Below are 19,769 nucleotides of genomic sequence, written 5' to 3' on the forward strand. Positions count from 1 at the left end.
GACACATGCCCGGTACTCTGTTTACACCGTACATATGAATACTGTGTTCCAGTGTGAGGTGCCGAAACTTGTCTGACTTCCGTGTTGTCGTTTCCGTCCCTTGTAATTCACGTGACAAGCCGGGATTCACCCCCTAATCTTATCCTCCACTTAAAAGCTGTGCTCAAATCAACAGCAATGCAACGCCGCCATCTACAGGGATATGTTTGTCATTACAAGTACTTGACGAATGTCACGAATGAAAACAAAGCTGTGGAGGATCCAGGAAGAATCCTCACTTTTGAACGGGAAAACTATCTCGTTTGGATTTGAAGTCGTCGGAACTTTTTGTGACGCCGGTCCCGGAACTTTTCTGACACACCTTGTACGTGCGCCAAAAGCCGCTCTCTGCTGGCCGCTCGCGTGCTCTCCTCTGCATGCGATCCGCCTTGTTGCTGTGTTTTGTGTGTGTTGTTGCCCACGTTACTGCGTGTCGTCGCCGTGCTCAGGTGTAGTGTAACTGGCCCACTCGCTATTCCGCTGCGCTCAGGTCTCTCCGTGCTCCGGGACGACGTGTGTCATTCCCGCCGCTCAGTGATAATATTCCGAGTGTATCAGATGGAGGCCCGGGCCAGCTGTCCGGAGTCATTCCCAATTTTGACACACACACACACGCATGCGCGTGCCCGCGCGGCGCTGGTCGGGGTAATACATTTTTTTGCGGGCTGCGGTGGAGCTGTGAGATTAGGCTGTTATGCGGCGGCGCGTGGACCACAAAGCGGCACGGGGTTAAGGGGGATCTGCATGTGTCTGTGTCTTTGTTGTTGTCATGATGGCGACATTCAGTAAGTCATCAGATGACCCAAGGCGCACACATGTTCGAGGATGTTGTCTCAGCAGGCCACAGAGACACCTCGAAGGTCGAACGTGAACCATTCTGGGAGGCCGGCCGACCTCTGCGGTGTTGGTATTTTTGAAAAATGTTCCCATTGGAAAGAATAGAAAGGCAATTACCGTACATCCCTTGCAGGGTCTGTTGGCATCAGCGGTGGGGGACTCGCGTCACATGACCTGACTAGAGTCCCACTTTAGGTTAGCAATACATTTAGAAAAAAGTCATGGTATTTGGAAATCATGCAACCAAGTAAAAGTACAAAGAGAGCGTGTAAATATAGAAAGAGTAAATGAAACCAAATTCTTGGAGGTAATAACACTGGTCAACAGCAAATTTTAATCAGAGGAGGCTTTAAAGCGGAAATCAAGCCATATTTTGATCAAGAATATGTTCTATGCAAGCCCACTGGTTGAAACAAGGCATTCTGAGAAATATTGCGCTTGTGGAATAAGAGTTAATCCACTTGTTTTTAGCCATCTCCGGGGGCGGCCATTTTGTCACTTCTGTCGACTGAAAATGACATCAGAACTGCTCAGGGCTCAGCTAACGACCTATCACAGCTCAGCTTTAGAAAATAGGCTGTGATTGGTCATTCCCTGAGCACTGGGTAGTTGCGATGTCTTTTTCAGTTGACAGAAATGACAAAATGGCCGCCCCCTGAGATGGTGAAAAACGGGTGGATTTTGCTGCTTAACTCATATTGCACAAACGCAATATTAATCGATATTAATGCCGATATAATTAAATATTAATTTATTAATGAATATTAAAACTAGTGGGCCTGCTGGGAGCATATTCTTGAAAAAATTATGTTTGGGTTGGTTGCCGCTTTAAGTATGTTTTGACACTGATCTAAAAAAATGTCTACTTTTTTCTGCCATATCAAGTTTTTGAGGCCTATAAATGTCTTTAGCAATACGGATTTTACCATGTGCTGTAATTCCTAGCGATGATGTTTACGCCCCAAAAATTCCACCTGTTGCTGAATCGAACCCTTCATCCATAAATATTACTAAAGATATTGAGAGAGAGAAAACAAGGGCAGATTCTGAATCGGTGCAAAAAAACATCTATAAAAGTTTACTTGCATCTCTGATAAGAAAAAAAAAAAAAAGTAAAAAAAAAAAACGGCACAACTTTTCATTCTTTAACAAGGAGCTGAACAGCAGGTGTTTGATCCATAAGTCAACGGTTCAACTTCTCCAACCGTGGTGCTGTTCACATTTTAACCGAGCTTAGAATGTCAGTCAGTGAGTGTCATCCGGATCAAGCCTTAGTCAGGTTGTGCAAAAGTACTGAACCATTACACAGTTGGACATGGACTTTCAACAACCCACTCTTAACCCGGATAAAATAACACCCCCCAAAAAATGGTTGTGTTGCGTCAGGAAGGGCATCGGGTAGAAAAACCGATGCCAAACAAATAACGCACACGACTCCCTGTGGTGACCCCTGATAGGACAAGCCAAAAGTCACAACAACAACAACCCCGTTAGCTTTTCCACTTGGCGCTGGTCAAGCCTCCATGTTGTTTTTTTTTTCGTGGGGGGGGGGGGGGGGGGGGTGTGATTTGCTGGCGCGGCATTTAAGCGTTATGGGGATTGCCCCCCGCATCATTGGCTGATAAGACGTGAGCTGTCATAGGGGTGTCGTGTGCACCTTCCTGCTCACGTTGCAGGGGCAGCCCTATGGGGGGCTTGGTGGTGGTGGTGTGATGTGGGGGGGGGCACACTTGCAATAAACCCAACACCCCACCCCACTGTACCCCCTAACCCCCCCCCCCCTTCAAACGAACTCTGTCCATCCTCTAATGGCCGGCTGGCAGGGAGGGTGCTGCTAAGAGCAACAAGTGTGTGTGTGTGCGCGTGTGTGTGTTATTAGGTGTCTGCAGTTCTAATAAAGGAAAGTGTCCTTCGCTGCCTCATCAGATGGCTTTGCTCTGCTTTGTCCGCCTGTCTGATTTCTCTCAGCTCGTCGGTCCTGCGGCCCAAGTTGGATGTCCCCCCCGGCCTCTGGACCACCTGGAGACCACCAACCAAGCACCTTTTGTCTTTGGAGTGCGCGCATGTTTTTTGTTTCTAAATGGGGAGTGAAACGGATGCGTACGGATTTGACTTGAACGCCGTGTGAGTGTGTGGAGTTTGTTGCATGTTGGTGGTCCATGCCAGTGGAAATGCTGGGGTGTCCGGCGAGGTTATTTTTGGATCACTGACAGCGCGTCAATGGCTACAGATGCATCGCAAAGGAAGGCTCTGAGATACCAACAGACCTTGGTAGGTCTTTGCGCATCTTCTTCTACCTTCACGCTTGCCTGCTACCCTGTTGTTCTTCGGCGCGCCTCCAGCTGCTGCGTCTCCGCTGTCAGCACATCTCCTGTAGCACCCCTTCTCCACTCCAACCCATCATTTTTTAGCACTCACACTTTCTTGGTGCAAAAACCTTTCTTGTCTGGTCAGTTGCACAAAAATTTTGCATGTGTTTTACTTTTTGGGCCCGCTCCTCACGTTTTGAAACGCAAAGCCGTCGTTTTAATTTATGGTGACTCCCTAAGCACTTATCCGGGCCCCCTTTGCATTGCAGATCTTTACGTAAATGTCCTTATGTTTTTTTTTTTTTGCCGTCGCCGTCTTCTGCCATCCGCGCATCTCCGCAAGCTGCCGGCGGCTATAAGTAACAAAATCCGGGAAACCCGAGCAGACGGGTTAGGAGGTGCATGCTGAGGTAAAGTCATGTCACAATATATATATTTTTTAAAAATGCTCGTACAGGCGGATGCTATTTCTTGGTTTAGCAGTGCCTGACGTTTGGTGCTTTGGCATGACAAAATGATAGAAACCTTTAATGCTACAATGTGTACAGCACATAACGGCATTTTACATCATCTGGTGCAGTTTGGAAAAAAATGTTTATCCAGTCATATGAAAATAATAATCATACTCGCATGCTTACTTTTAAATGCATTATGAGATCGCTACGGATGTCTTCTGCTAGTCGAACAATTTTGTTCTGACCGGAGGATGGAAAAATGTTGATTTCATCGGAGGACCGCGCACTGGCCCTGAGAGTACAAATTGAAATCCGATTATTTAAGAAATCTTTCATTGCCGATATACTTTAAGTTACACAGGCCAGCATGACTGATTCTGTAGATCCTGGGCTTCAAAAAGAAGCTGAAACTAAAAAAAAAAAAAAAAAAAACGAACATTCTCATGTACTGGCTCCAGTACAACCAAGTCTTGCGTTTTAGTTTTGTCCCACAGCCCACTCAAGTTCTGTATTAAATACAAAGTTTATTTTCTGTGGCCTAGGTTTATACAGGCGTTGAAGCTATGATATTGTGTTTGCCTACGAGAGGAAATCAGAGCCCTGAAGGATTTGAGGGGTTTACATGCGGAGGTGTTACAGGCGGATGCTGATCCAGTAGGAGGCCTGCATGTATTTCCTTGGTGATGACATCACAGATTTGAAGTCTTGTGACTTAGAGTTCATGTTTACATGAGGACATTCCAGTTGTATGTACAGTCTTGGTGCTGCTACTTAATGCAAAAATATTTTTCAGCTCTCATTCAATTGCAAATGGATCATTGTTGTATTCTCATTTCAGCTCATTGAAAGCAACTAAATTGGATTGGTATACGTATTTTTTGTTTTTAAACTCGAAATAGTGTTATATTTCACTATTTTGCCACATTATTTGCCACAACCAATATATTTCAAGTTTAGTAATAGCATGCAATGATATAATTTGAACAGCCGCATAATAATACGTAGTCACACAATTGTAAGTGGTTATGATTGTTTTCTGGCAATTTGTAGCTTGAAACACGATAATATTATATAACTTCTGGACAGTTTTCATTAAATGCAATTCAATGAAATTCGGCTTCTAAATATGGCTTCTTTCTATTTTTTTTAGCGTTGTATGAAGCATGAATATTTTATATCGTAACTACTGTGTGAGTGTATGTTGGTGCCGTTTTGACTTATGCATAAATTCAGGTTACACCATCGTTGTAAAGTAAAACCAAACTATTCCACAAAAGTACAAACACGCTACTTAAGCAAAAGTACAGATGAGACTTAAAATAAAGATAGAAGTCCTGATTCAATTCCTGTAATTAACTCATTCAGTGCCAGACTTTTTCAGACCCATTGTGAAATGACATAAATATGACATTGGAATAGAATGATTTAAGTAAAAATAAAGAAGTTCAGACTCTAAAATGTACTTTAAATGTACTCTAAAAGTACACAAGTAGAAATAAGCTTTGATAACTCGGTCCTCGTAATGACAGAAGAAAATAAAATGATGTTGTCGTTGTAAGAGCTAGCTAGCTAGTTGGCTCGACTTATGTTATCAAAACAACTTGTTTCCGTGGTTCTGCTAACATTGTGACCTGAGTAACAAACAATGCTAAATTAGCTAATGATAACAACTGAAAAACTTTACTTGTGTATGTTTTTTCAGATGTGTTTTTGACCGCCAGAGGCAGGTGGTTTTTAGGCTGGCACATAGCGCAACTTATTTGACAGGAATCATTCGCATAGCCAACATCATATGATTCTCTTAGATAAGGCCATAGATGGGGAATATCTTCTTTGAATTTGTTGCTCCCTTGTACACGCTCCTCTATGTCGCTTTTCTACCTAAGAAGACCCTCAGATCGCAATTAATCCAAATCTCATTGAGTGTTGACTTTACCTGTCTCTATTTACGCCTTTTTCACTTCATCAACGCATTTGTACTTTGTTTAGTTTCTTCTTGCTATTATATAAATGTTATGAAATGATTAAACCAAACGCTAAAAGCTAACAGCTTTGAAATGCTCACTAAATAACATCATGTCATTCAGTGCCGCATGTCGGCAAGTTTGCGGTGGCACAGCGTCGCTGGTAAAGCGCCCAAATTATCAGCATAATACTTTTCGTATCACTTCCAACCAAATTCTCGCATTGCAAATTGTTGTCCGATGGCGCTGTGAAGTGGCGTTGATGACTCCAACAAGGACAAAGCCACGCCGGCTTTGTATCTGTCATAAAAACAAGGGTTGTTCAAGGGGACGGGACGCACGCAGCGAGGCTGTCATCGGTAGCGAAATAGATCTCGTAAGTCTCAAATGTTACATGCTAGCAAAGGGATAATGTTCACCTGCCAAATGTCTCGCGGCAGCTCGACCGCCATGCGAGCGATTAAGCCATTAAAAGTTCACGTGATACTCGGGCCACTTGATGCCCCCCCGCCCTCCGTTCCCCTGGCGTCAAAATTCAACGACAATCTGCGGTGACGCGACGTCAAATGACTTATGATTGTTTCGGACGAAAGGTTAACATGCGCCGTCTTTCAGTGCGACGGGCCTCGTGGGAGGGATGAGCGCTTGTCAGGGAGACAAACAGGCCGAGCGAGCGAGAGGTGCGGAGAAGTGTGTCAGTGAACATTGGGTCACACCGACTGCTAAATTTATCCACGAGTAAGGTTTCACCTCAGGGGAGGGGGCTCGAATGGATGGGGGCAAGGAGGGGTACCAGGGGGAACGTTTTGGGCGGAAGAGTGAGTGAGAAAGGTGAAATGCAAGTTCACTCAAAGGAAGTGGTGGCGGGCCGGGTTATACGTTTGGTACCTAGTGGGGACTTACCCTTACTTAATCCACTTCTTGAAAGCGCCACTATCACATTGCAATTATAGAAACCAGACCATCAATACTATATGAAAAGGCAGTATAACAGCACGTAACTGTGTCACTTAATTCACCTGAAGCAGCTCAGAATGAATATTTAATAAACATTAAAAAAATATAGACTATTAATGTGCAGATCGCCACAGATGTATTTTGCTAGTCAAAGTTGGCTGGAACATGTTTAACTCTGTCCAACCAATCAGACGATGGGGAAATGCTGATGTCATCTAGGGTCAGCTAGCTGGCCTTGTGAATAACGTTTTGAAATCTGATTTGCTCAAGATGTCCCGTAGTGGAGTGCTGACCAAAATGAAACGTCATAATGAGATCTGACATAATTTACTGAAGGGGACCCCCAACCGGGCCGTACCGGGCCGCTTTAGACCGGGCCTCGGCAACACCCTCCCCTCCCCTCCCTCCTTCCCTCGCAAGCCAAGTTGTCTCCATCGCATAACGCTAATATTAAATGCACAAGCTAGCATCTCCGTTACGTAGCGCTAATATTAAATGCACAAGCTAGCAAATGAGTAAATACTGGGCACCACTTGCCAAACAAAAGAAAACAACAACTTGGGTCAAAAATTGACCGACCTTTTGGCCAATTTTATTTATTTATTTATTTTTAAACAAAACAAACCCAATTTTATTGGTCATTTTCTACAATAAATGGGTTGTTTTCTACAAAACAACTTGCAGTCTCCACTCCATTTGAACATCCCAACTGTGATGCTAACATGCTAACCACCTGCCCACCGTGCTGCTCCCTTGAACGAATGTTACTCACAGTCAGCAGGGTCGTACCACAAATGAATCCATATCGCGTTCCAAGCAACGCTGATGTGGAGCACATTTCTAAGCACATCTTTCATCACAAAACACTCTATTATGACCTCTACCGTCATCCTTCCCAAAAAGAGGCCACAGATCCTATATTCGCTGAACCCTATATCGAACCGTTGAACGCTATACTGCACATGATGACCCGCCTCTCTTCGTACCTCACACAATGTCAACGTGTCTCTACTCCGTCAGCAAGTATTATTGTCATACTTTCAGCATGCGCGCGGCCCGCTTCCATTAGCCTAGCTCCGCGGCTGGAATCTCTTGGATCGCACCCCCGCGCGGGACTCTGAATTAAGAGCTGCTGACACTTAATTGTCAAGCTTCAAGTGTCCGTATTAACCTCGGCGTGTCTTTCTATGCGTGTGTTTGTGTGTGAGTGCAGCGCACTGGTCATACCTGGTCTGTCACCAAGCGCGGCGCGTACGGGCAGGCAACAGGCCGCCACGGCAAAGATGAGGAAGGGCAGATTTAAGGAGGTGATGTGAGGACAGGGGATTGCACTATGCTAGAGAGTGTCGAGAAAGTGAGCTGCAGAGGAGCGGCGGGAAAGATGCGCGAGAGGATCAACACTTTTGAGACGGTGCTGAACATTGATCAGTTGCTGGTAAGGCCTTACGTACTGTACATACCAGTTTATACACTGTAGCTTCATGCAATAACGTTTTAATTTTTTATTTTTATTTTTTATTTTTTTGGTACACCTGCACAATCCAAACAATTGTGTTTCTTTTAATCTGGGCCTTGAGTCTGTCAATAAAGGTGATAGTAATAATGATCATAATAATAATCATCATTGCGATGATAGTCATTGTCATAATAAGGCAATAAGAGCCAATGCAAAAAAAATGTATAACACTTTTAAAAAAAAATCTTTATCAAGATAATAATACTCACTTTTGATTGTCACAAATGTATTACAACACTTATTTTTGTGGTTGAAGTGGCATCATAAAATTATTATTATTATTATTATTATTAATTATGTTGGTAGTGGAATTATAAACGTTATCCATTTCAGTGGCTTGGCTCACTATTTGGCAAGGTCAAGCTGCTGATATGCTTTATAGTTTTAGAGTTTAAATCTCTCATCTTGTGTTCAATTCTTGTAGCATTTACAACTATACAGAAATATGATTAATGAGGCACTAGTATTTACTTTTAGTCCAACTGCTATAACAATGTTGTCTTACTAGTGTGCAGAAATGTCGTACAGCAGTGGAAAAAAAGACACTAGTGTGCCCTAATTGTTCTACTAGTGCACTGAATTGTCTTACTGGTACTTTACAAGCTTTCTATAAAGCCTTAAGCATTTATTCTATATCCTTAATATCAAACTTAATGTCCATGTACTTGTATGTGGTTTGTCCTCACTAGTAGGATAAATGTGGTATACTAGTAGGACAACTACTGCAAACTATGAGGCAAACTTGTTGACCCGTTGATAACTGTTTGCTACTAGCACTACTAGTGATGAACATGTAGGACTTCACTAGTAGTACTAGTGACACACTTATGTCAACTAGTGCACAGTTTTGCCACACTAGTAACATGTATTTTTCCTACTAGTGTCCAGAAATCATACAGTAGTGGAAGGCAGTCCTCACTTGTAAGACAATTAAGCGCACTAGTAGAACCTTTGTGTTTTACTAATACTGTAACATTTTTTCCCACTATTACACTATTAGTGGCATTTTCGACCTGTAAGTATGTAATATATTTATTGCTTGCCAATCACGGCTGACCTGTTTTCTGAATCTGAGCCGTGATTGGTCGTTGTGAGCGGTTGTGATGTCATTTTCAGTCGACAGAAGACAAAATGGCCGCCCCAGGAGATGGCTAAAAACGAGTGCATTTTGTTGCTTAACTTATATTCCACAAACGCAAAATTAATCAGAATGCCGTGTTTCAACTTGTGGGCCTGCTGGGAACATATTCTTGACAAAAATATGTTTGGGTTGACTTCCGGTTTAACTACTCTACTGGACTAATAATTCTATACTAGGCCTATGTAGTCGCCTCCTAGACCTAGAGCCAAAATGCCCACTAGTAGCTTTGCCTCACTAATACAGTACTTGTGTCCAGAAATGTCATACAGTAGTGGAAAAATAGTACTAGTGCAATTCTACTTGTGCGCTGAATTGTTACTAGCGAGGATAAAGAGCACACTAGTACCTAAACCTTGGTATCAAGGCTACAGTATTGAATAATTGCTCCAATGGCTTTCCATAATAACACAAATGGGAACTGTTTGTAACACAAAAAAAACAATTAATGATATTTTTTTTCTTTAAAGGCAAATGTTGCAAGTAGTAAACTACTAGCAGGAAAGCAAAACACATAATACATCACTTCTACTGATCACGTGAGATTGTGCAGGTGTGCCTAATGTTGCGACCGGTGCGTACTGTGCATCAACCTCAAACCTGCTCAGCTTTTTTGTTATTTAATAGACCTACTCCCGCTTTAATGGAGACGTGAACGTTTTCCGCCTCTGCGATGACTGCAGGCGCAGCGCGTGGAAAATCGTACACTTTTCTCTTTTTAGCCGAGTCGACACGCATTAATTAGAACATGACAGCTTGAGCGGTGTTTGGACGAGGCACGGTGTTGTTATTGTGCTGTTAATTAGGGTATGCATATGGTTATTCATGGAATGCGTGTGTGCGTGCGTGTGCGTGCGCGTGCCGGGGTAATCTCCTGATCTATCTGTCAGTGAGCGGGTCAAATTTGATCATTAACCTTGTGCTGCGGGACAGGGTTATATTGTTGTAAGGCCTCAGCACACAATCGGCGCGCCGTGTAGTGCGCTCATAAACACAAACGCGCCGAAATTTATGAATATACAGCGCCCGCTCTCGTACGGGAGCCGCGGAATGTGCAATTACGCTTTGAATTAACTCTCAGGGTCGCGCCGACCTTCAACCACTGCATTCATTAGCCTGGCTTTGTCTCTGTTCCACCTGGTGCACTTAGATCCGGCAAAAACAAATGTAACCTCAGAGGGACCGTTTTAAAAAGCCCCCAAGCCATTAACCCGCAAAAGCCCAAGTACAGTATGCTGTGTCCCCCCCCCCCCCACCCACCCCACCCCCGTCATACAGCGGCTCTTCCTTTGTGTGTCGCCGATTTTTAAGAGATCGTTTTAAATGGGTTTCACAGTACTGTGTATACTATAATGTGTGTAATTAAGAGCAAGACTAAGAGGCAGAGAATAACCCCAACCACTGTGGGCTGTGGTTTTTATCACAGGACGGAGAGAATATTCGTTCGCGATCCATGTTGACATGAACGAACGAGTTCCGCGCTTTACAGAGCCTCATGTTCATTTTTTTAAAACTTTATAGTTGACGCAGCTGTACCAACCTATGGAAAGGTTTTCCTTTTTAGTTTAAAATAACTTACTTTAACCTCCAGGATCCCTCGCTGTTCACTGGCCAATGGCAGAACCCAGGGTGTTTTTTTTGTTGTTTTTTTTTGGTGCCGTTTTAAATTCATCCACTTTGTGTCGTACCAGCTGCTAGCTAGCACTAAGCTAACCTGCTTATTCCATTTCCAGTCCGACTTACAAATTGGCAAACTCCCTTTGTTTGTGGGAGAGGCATAACAGTAAAGTAACAACAAAGGTGTTACACTGCCTAGCTGGGCTTTATTGAACAGTTGAATTTGATGCTCATATATATATATATATATATATATATATATGTGTGTGTATATGTGTATACATGTATATATAAATATATATATATATATACATATATATATGTGTGTATATATGTATATATATATATATATATATATATATATATATATATATATGTGTATATGTGTATACATATATATACATACATACATATATATGTGTGTGTGCAGCGTTAGATTTGTATTTAGTGTAACTCTCTCATTGGAATGTAATGGCCCCTGACTGACTCAAATGGTGAGATTCAAAGCTCCTGTTGGCTCAGCAGCGCGATAAAACGGCAGTTTTGCATTCCCAGCAGAGGCAAGACATGCAGGATTGTTCACACTTTCTCATCCCGGGAGACTTACAATGAGCACACAGTCACTTCTTACAGCGTGGTGATGGTGGGGGGGGGGGGAGTTAATGAGCGGCAGAGCTGTACATTAAAGCTGACCACTTTTATGCCCTCATAGAGTTTATTAAAGGAGTAAAGGGCAGAGTGATAATGAGCAAATTTGTGTGAGTATCCGGCAGCTCCAAACTTCAGAAGCGTGTGAAAGTTGCGCAAGGGTCACCTTGGAACGCTCCAGCCGGTGCGTAAGTGACACCCAAGGTCACATGACTGTATCAATGTAAACACAAAGGTTGACAGATGGAGACAGCAAGGTTACAAATGGAGCTTTCAATGCCTTTCCCACATTGTTTTTTTGAGCCTTTCGTTTGTTTTCGGACGTTCACTTACCTCACTGAATAAATATGCAGGTACAGTGGACAATCTTCTTTCATTCTTGTAAAAATATTAATAAACTTGAGAAGCATTTTTTTTTTCTCATTTAAGACAATGCAATTTTTAAATAAACAAATACAATTATTCGTTGATTGTCTCAGTTAAATGATTTGTTTCTTTAATTTGATTAAAAAAAACTCACTGAAAAAGCCAAATATAAAGGAACCTTTTATTACTGTAATGACTAAAGACGCAATTAATGAGTCAAATATGTGGGCTGAAATCCCAGCCTTGTTCCTTTTTTCAAATAATACATGAAATACTGGTAGTATATTTTGTAGGAAATGACCCAAAAATATAGATACAGTACTTTATAACATTCATAATAACTTAAGGGCTAATAATTTTGACAGAATGAATGAATGAGCATAAGCACACGCTGTATATTTTGTCATGTACTGTAAATGCTATAATTTGCAAGAAAAAAAAATCAATATTTTCCTTTTTTTCTTACGGCATTTAGGGTTAGTTGTTAATGCATGGGTATATTGTTTTCACAAATTCATATAGATTAACTCATTCACTGCCATTGACGTATTTATTTGTCTTTTCACAGTCCATCCATTCAATCAGGTTTATTTATATAATTTTTCAAACGTTAGGGTAAAAGAGGGTCTGAAGATGTCTGGCAATAAATGAATTAAGTTTCTGTAAATAAATATGAATCCTAAATTGAATTATTTCGATTAAAATAACTGCGTAAAAAGGGTCAAAGTCATAATATGACAGTAGTACGGAGTCCTAATCGTGAGAATACCATTTTGATATCCATCCTAATTTTGCACTCATAAATTATAGTAATCCTACAATGTGGTAATTATGAGAATAAAGTTGAAAAAAGTGCAAGAGGGCATGTAGTTACATGACATAAGCGTGGCTCTCGTGGCCACCCCCAGAAGTCAAAGGTCGCGCCAGCAGCTCTCTGCTGTTCCTGTGAACAATGTGCAGGTGCCCCTGGTTAGCGACGGCCTCTTTGATGGCGCCTGGCGCCGACGCCTGCGAGCTGATGTTGATGGATTGGAGGCGCGGCGCTAATGCGCGGCGCAGCTTGTCTGTTGTGTAGGACAGGTGACAGAACAAGGCGCACAACACGGACGCTGCCGAGTCATGCCCGAGTCAAGTGATGAGGTAAAGATGCGGAGGAGAAAAATCTTTTGATTTATTTTCCCTCTTGGTTGCTTGTTTCCCTCCGAGGGCTTGACAGCCGCAGCTCCCAGTGTTCTCCCGACGTTATTCTTCTCATGAATCTTGGTGAAATCTTTTTTTTTTTTTCATTCGTTTTTAATAGGCTGTGTGTGACTGTTAATGGCGCGCGCGCATATTTGAATGCTGACTGTTCAGACGAATGATGTTAAGCACAGATTCTTTAATGAGATGAGTTTAGCAGGCAAATTCTGCTGGCACATTTTCTATTTGGCGAAGGAGCATGGCGCCATTTTAAAGATATATTTGACGCTCATGCTAATGATCTTAAGATCAAGTATTAGTTTCTCATTTCATTTTGAGTTCACTGAAAATATTAGAGCTACGCACACTGTACTCTTTTTTCTCACATTTTTTTAAATTTTGATTTAAATTCTGAATTATTTACTGAATATTAATACATAGCGTCACATTAGATTTTTAAGGAAATTTCAATGCATGTGGAAAAACTGCCATGCAAGTATATACGGTAATATACAATGTGTTTTAAATGTATAATTGTAAATAGTCTTCTTACTTTTGACGGATTTTTTTCAAAATGTACTTTTATGTGGCTGGTGAGAAAAAGCAATAATATAATTCAACCCTTAACTCTGAGCTTGTATCAGGCCGGGTTTATCCGGCCCAAGGTTATTATAGTTAAGAAAATCACTAAAATTCAGTGTGTGCACATCACACAGAGAAACACAGAGAGAGAGGGGAGGGGGGGATTTCTTTGTTTTTAAACTCCAACTTGTCAGCCAGTGTGTGGACAGTGGCTTTGCGGTGGCTTGGCCATTTTAGAGCGCCTCATTGTCGCAGCATGGAAAATCCCTGCAACGACCCGATGCGATATATAAAGTATGTTGACATTAGAAACATGTTTAACAAAGTAGCATTCAGTTTTTCCTGGTCGCAGTCCTGTTATTTGATTGTTTGAGAGCGGGGAGAATGACTTGATTTTTTAATTTTTTTTTATTTTACAGTTTTCAATTTCAATTTTTTCAATCAAATTTGGCAGTGTTGTTAAAACCCTCTTTTCTGTTCTGTGTCAGATTTATAAGACATTTATTTTGACTTTCCAGGGACTTTCTCCGTGGACAATCTGTTCGACTGAGTGAACAGACAATTTTGCACCTGCTATTTCGCATCTTAGTAATGCCCTGGTGAGGATAAGCGGTTCAGAAAATGGATACATCCAGACCCTGAGTCGTAAAAATGGTGACTTAGTCTGACTCGAGTCGAGTCATGTGATTCGAGTTCCTATAGCTTCATAAAATCCTCTGCCATGTGGTTTTGGTGTCATTCCTATCCTACCGATTACACATTATCGTGCAACTAGAGTGTAGATTTATAGCCAGTTAGAGGAGCTTTAGTCCTCTTTGGGGCCTCCTGGCCAGCTCTCCTTTCCCGTGTGAACATGAGAGCCAAATGTGGAGGCTGTATGATTTAGCGTCTTGCTCTGCTGCGCGGCGGCGGCGGCGGCAGCGAGATGCGTGCAATTTGCGGGTTTGGGTTGCACATGGTGCACCTGCGCCCGGATGTGCTGGATTTTACAGCTTCTGTGCCCTTAACGAGTGCAAACCGATCAGGCCAGATCGCAAGGTGTCATTTTGTGTGTGTGTGTGTGTGTGTGTGTGCGTGCGTTTGCACATGTGACCGGGGTTGAAGGTGTAAAGCGCACATAGTCGGAAGGGGAAAATGTGGCATGTCCCCCCTTCCAGGATCTCCTCGCGTGGCCGCCGTCCAGAAACCGGCCTCCGCTCGGGGAGGGGTTTTTCCGATCTCTATGCCCGTTTTGTCTATTTTTGTCCGCAGGGTATTCAGGTTGGTGTGTATCCCTTACACCACGGGTCACCAATGTGGTGCCCGCGGGCACCAGGTAACCCCCGAAGACCATATATGTAGCCCGCTGGCCTGCTCTAAAAATAGCTTACAATTCAGAATTGTCAGGGTTTCTTGGTGTGAATTTAAAAAAAAAAAAACTAGCATTAGCATTTGCGGGGACAATTATGTAAGATTATTTAATTAATTATATGTAATAATAATGTGAGCAAATAGTACGCGGTTTCAAAATGGTTGATGAGCCTTGCGATACACACATGTCCCCCGTACCTCCAGACTTACACTTTGTGGTTAAAAGTACTGGGACAACTGCTTTGCGCACTCGGAACAGAGAAGTACAGAGTACCAATACCAGGTATCGGTATCGGGACAATACGACCTTATTTTAAGGGTACTCATGGGGGTTGCTGGTACCAGCCACTGATAGTTAAGGCAAATAAAATCGGACATCAAGCAAGTCCTCAGCAGTAGTTGGAAATACACTCTGACAGATTGAGACATCAGCGAATCATCATCTGCGTCAGAAAGAAAGGTCTTTGTTTACATTTTTTGTCATTTTGTTAAGTGAAATTTGATATATCAAAAGCACCAGAGGTATCCGGGTATCCGTACTCTGTATTAGTGAGTACTCAAGGAGTGAATACTCGTACTCGTATCGGTCTGAAAAAAGTGATGTCCGACATCCCTGCATGTTTGAAGAGATTTGCTGGAAACTGAGAACTATTTTATGTAGCATTCAGTTGTGGAGATACAGCGCTAAACTGTTTTCCACCATTACAGTTTCACATATTTTTTGGACTTTGGCTAAAACGGTGTCCAGTGTCGCCCTCCTCCACTTTTGAAGAACTTTAGCACCTTTACTTTTATCAGTGGTTATCCGGCACAAGTGCAACGTGCAGTTAGCTCGCTAGCTATGCCTACACTCCAAAAATGCATCTTCTTTGGATAGTCGGCTGACATCACCTTTTTAGAGCGCCTCGTTTTCAGTCATTATTGGGAGCACGCCTCACAGAGAAAGGCAAAATCGTGAGGAGGGGAAAATAAAAGTCTGGTGTGACAGCCAGCATGTGGAGCTTTGGGCTAGCATTGCCACTGTTTAGCGCCTCGTTGGAGCCCATGAAGCCTCATTTTTATACACTTGGCTTTTTTAAAAAAATGTTTATTGTTCAAATTTGGCAGGGTTGTTCACATCACTCCTCTCTATGCTGTGTCAAATTCAGAAAGCATTTATTTTTCACGTTATAGAGACTTTAAGAATTGTATATAATTGTATTTATCAGTCGTTTTTTGTCACGTTTTTTTTGTCCGCAGCTGTACGGGGAGTACAGGGAGCAGCTGGGAAACTTCGCCCGGCGGGAGGCGGCCCGTTTGCTGACGGAGCGACAATGGCAAAGACAGGCGGGAGAGAACAACGCGGCGGCTGGAAAAGAGGCCGGACGGCGACATCAGCATCCGGTCATCTTGGAGTCACACCTCAGTCACACCTCATCCACCAAGAAGCCACGCCCCTACTCCAAATGTCAAGGTGAGCCTTCCGGCTGGTTAGCGAGCATTGTCTCTGTTATCCTTGGTTAACAGGATAACTTGATAAACCTTGTATTCCTTTGTGAAACATGCTAAAATATACTGTTTGTGTAATATCCTGTTTGAGTTTCACTTTTAATGTGAATTACTGAAATGCAAAATGTTCTAATGTATTGACACGCACATGTAAATTCTTATGCCACTTTATTAGATAATCTACATGATGCTAACCCTACAGTTAGCCCTTAGGGGTGGGAATCTATGGGTAGCTCATGATTCGATCCGATTCCGATTCTTAGGCTCACGATTCGATTCAATTCCGATTCAGAGGCCTATGATCGGATTTGATTCCAATTCCGATGCATCACTACATTGGCTTACACTGTAAAACACTGTTACCTTTTTTAAAACAACTTAAGGAAGAGCAAGGATTTATATTTCACACTTTGGCTTGGCTCCGCTCGTATGAGGTTTTTCTTGGCTCCGCCATCTTGTGGCATATTAGCTTAGCTTAGCACAGACGTCTGACGTACAAACACACGTAATCGCTTGCGCATGCTTTTAGTTTTTTATTTAATTTCAACTTTAAATATCCATTATGAATACCTATGAATCGATTCAGAATCTTTTTAATATGCCGAACGACGCATCGAAAAAACGATTATCGTTCCCACCCCTAGTAGCCATAATAACACAGATCTTTTGAATCAGATTGGGTTGTGCAGGTCCAGATCAATTTTCATCTTGAACATGATTTTTCAATCCGGCAGTAACATTTTTTTTTCAAATCACAATTCCATTTAGTACAGATGCATTTTTCTCAATTACATCTGTCTCATAAAGAACGCTGCAGAAACTATAAACCAAATTATTTTCCCATCGATGAAAGGGTGCACAAGATACCTTGGCTGTCAATTAGGGATAATTCTTTTTCTAGCCGCCTTTTCCGCAAGCAGAGAATTTTAGCAGTAAGTATATTTCATATCCCAAGTGGATGCAAATAGATGGATGTAGTGTTTGGAACCATATTTTTGTGTCAAAATGGACGCAAGCAGGCCTAACAATTAGGCAGTAGACCCATGTGATTTCTTTCCCACGCAAGCAAAGAAAGTTAATAATAAAAAACAACAACCATAAATCACTTGTACATGTTGTGTATTTAAAACAATAACGTAACTTTGCCTTAAGAAGGTCTGCTACACCTAGTGCTGTCTTTATTTTTACTCTATTTTGCCTTTATTGCTTCAATTACCCGCAATCGACCCAAGTCTGAACGATCAGTCAACCGAATAGTCAATTGCGATGTCCACAGTTTATAAATGTACTTACAGCATACAAAAAGGAAATTCTGCTCAAATAAGATCCTACATGACATCTATGTTCAGTCTAATCTGTACTAATGAAGTCTTTCACCTCTTCATCATCCTCACCATTAATCGCAGTGATTGTTACAACAACTGAGTGTCACAAACGAGCTGCACTGATAAATGGAATCATTAATTTCCGCTCCAGATTGTTTGGCTCGCGTGCGGCGCTACATTGTGACCAAAATGGGGGAGGACTGGATCTTCCTGGTCCTCCTTGGACTGACCATGGCGCTGGTCAGCTGGTGTATGGACTACACCAGCGCCAAGAGCCTGCAAGGTAGCGGGCGAGTGGGCCGAGGGCAGGGGGGGGGGGGCGGAGTCATTGCGCATCAGCGTCAGATTTACGGCGCCCGTCTCCCCTGGTTTACGTTGGAATGACAGAGCTCTCCGTCCTGTAGCCTACAAGTGGATGCACGGGGAGCTGAAGGGCAACGTGGCGCTCCAATACCTCGCCTGGATCAGCTACCCCATGATCCTAGTCATGTTTGCTTCACTCTTCTGTCACCTGGTTTCCCCGCAGGCCATCGGTAAGCTCCACTCCGACGCCCCCCCCCACCCTCCGTCACCCGTCAACCCCTCTCACCACGTTACAGATGTTTACAACCGCTCTCGGCTCCAGGTTCCGGTATCCCCGAGCTTAAAACCATCCTGAGGGGTGTGGTTCTGAAGGAGTATCTGACGCTGAAGGCCTTTGTGGCTAAAGTCATTGGCTTGACGGCAGGCTTGGGCAGCGGAATGCCAGTGGGGAAGGAGGTAAAGCAGCGGTGTACTTAATATAGCTAGACTTTTCAGCTATCTGTACTTTAATTAGGGTTTGCAAATTTCCGGTAAATTAATGGATCGTCCCCCACTATATTGCGGTTCACTTTATGCAGCTTCACGCATCGTGGCTTTATGGTACTTACTTGTGGATTATTCGCTACATTGCAGGATGTGGCGGTGATTATTTTTCCACACGGACCGTGACCGCAGAGCAATAAGCGCGAGCCAGAAGGAAAGAGTGTGTAAAAGACTTTAGGATCATTTTACATTTAGTTTGAGAGCCATAAATGCAATGTTGTGCTGTTGCTAAGCACAACTAGCTTAAATTACACAACTGCATGTTTACGGGAAAGTAAACATAATTAACTCATTTAGTATAGCCTAGCACCACTAATTAGAACGAATTGTAATCTCTCCACCCTTCAATTTCAATCAGCTTATTAAACAAAAATGTATGCCCGGTCGCTCAACACGCAGAGGGGCTAACGGTTAGCTAGTTAACAGCCAGCTAACTGATTCACTGAGTCCTATGTCATGTCAGGGCCTGTGACAAAAAAAAATATGCGCACCTCACTTCCGCTTGGCAACACTCGGCCACTATAGGTGTAAAGATGGATTCCTTCCTCTAGTAAAGAGGAAGTCTAAAAACTAGTAAGCTCATTTAGAAAAGTTGCACATTTACAAATACAAGACAGTTTAAATCAACGAAGCGAAGACACTCATTTTATTCAATATCTGTTACTGCTAAATCACATTATAAGCGACTAGTTGATGTCACGTTCGGAACATCATTGTGGAGTAGTAAAGTCGGAACAGTCGACTGGTCTGTAAAAAGGCTAGCCAATATGTGTTCTGTGCCAGCCTAAAAATCACTAGCTTCGTCTAAACTAAAAAAAAAAAACGCAGGCAAGTCATGTGTAGTCTTTCTTATAAATCAGCTTTTAGCATTTTTTTGTAATTCACTTCACAATGTTGGAAAAACAAGTTTTGTTGGTGTGTCAAGTGTTTTTTTTCCTCCCTGCACGAGCACTATGGAAATTAGTAAAGGAGGCAAACTATTTCTTGTGAAGTGAATTTGGTTTTCCCCTGTAGCAAGTTATCAAAACAAGTATTAAATATGTTTTTACTTTGTCTGTGCTTTTTATTTTATTTTGTTACTTTTACGTAAAGGAGGTGAATCAGTACCGAGCGCGAGTAGTTTTGCCAGCTGTGTGTAAACAAGCTTTTCATC

The 19,769-nt window shown here is 42.5% G+C and overlaps 1 protein-coding gene across 3 annotated transcripts in view; it reads left to right on the plus strand.

The window, feature by feature from the left end:
- The first annotated feature begins 7,852 nt into the window (after positions 1-7,852).
- The window catches only part of clcn1b (chloride channel, voltage-sensitive 1b), a 44,683-nt gene continuing 32,766 nt past the window's right edge, over positions 7,853-19,769 (plus strand). The window contains exons 1-5 of one of the 3 annotated variants that reach the window (XM_086037538.1): positions 7,853-7,996; positions 16,197-16,410; positions 17,922-18,053; positions 18,175-18,303; positions 18,396-18,529. In XM_086037538.1, the coding sequence (XP_085893664.1) occupies positions 7,895-7,996; positions 16,197-16,410; positions 17,922-18,053; positions 18,175-18,303; positions 18,396-18,529 (711 nt within the window). In that variant the 5' untranslated portion in view covers positions 7,853-7,894. The remainder of the gene's footprint in view (positions 7,997-16,196; positions 16,411-17,921; positions 18,054-18,174; positions 18,304-18,395; positions 18,530-19,769) is intronic. The other 2 variants (XM_086037536.1, XM_086037537.1) reach the window with 2 other exon arrangements.

This window comes from Filicampus tigris, chromosome 8 (assembly GCF_054856515.1).
Source record: "Filicampus tigris isolate MCC_2025a chromosome 8, RoL_Ftig_1.0, whole genome shotgun sequence".
Classification (NCBI taxonomy): Eukaryota; Metazoa; Chordata; class Actinopteri; order Syngnathiformes; family Syngnathidae; genus Filicampus; species Filicampus tigris.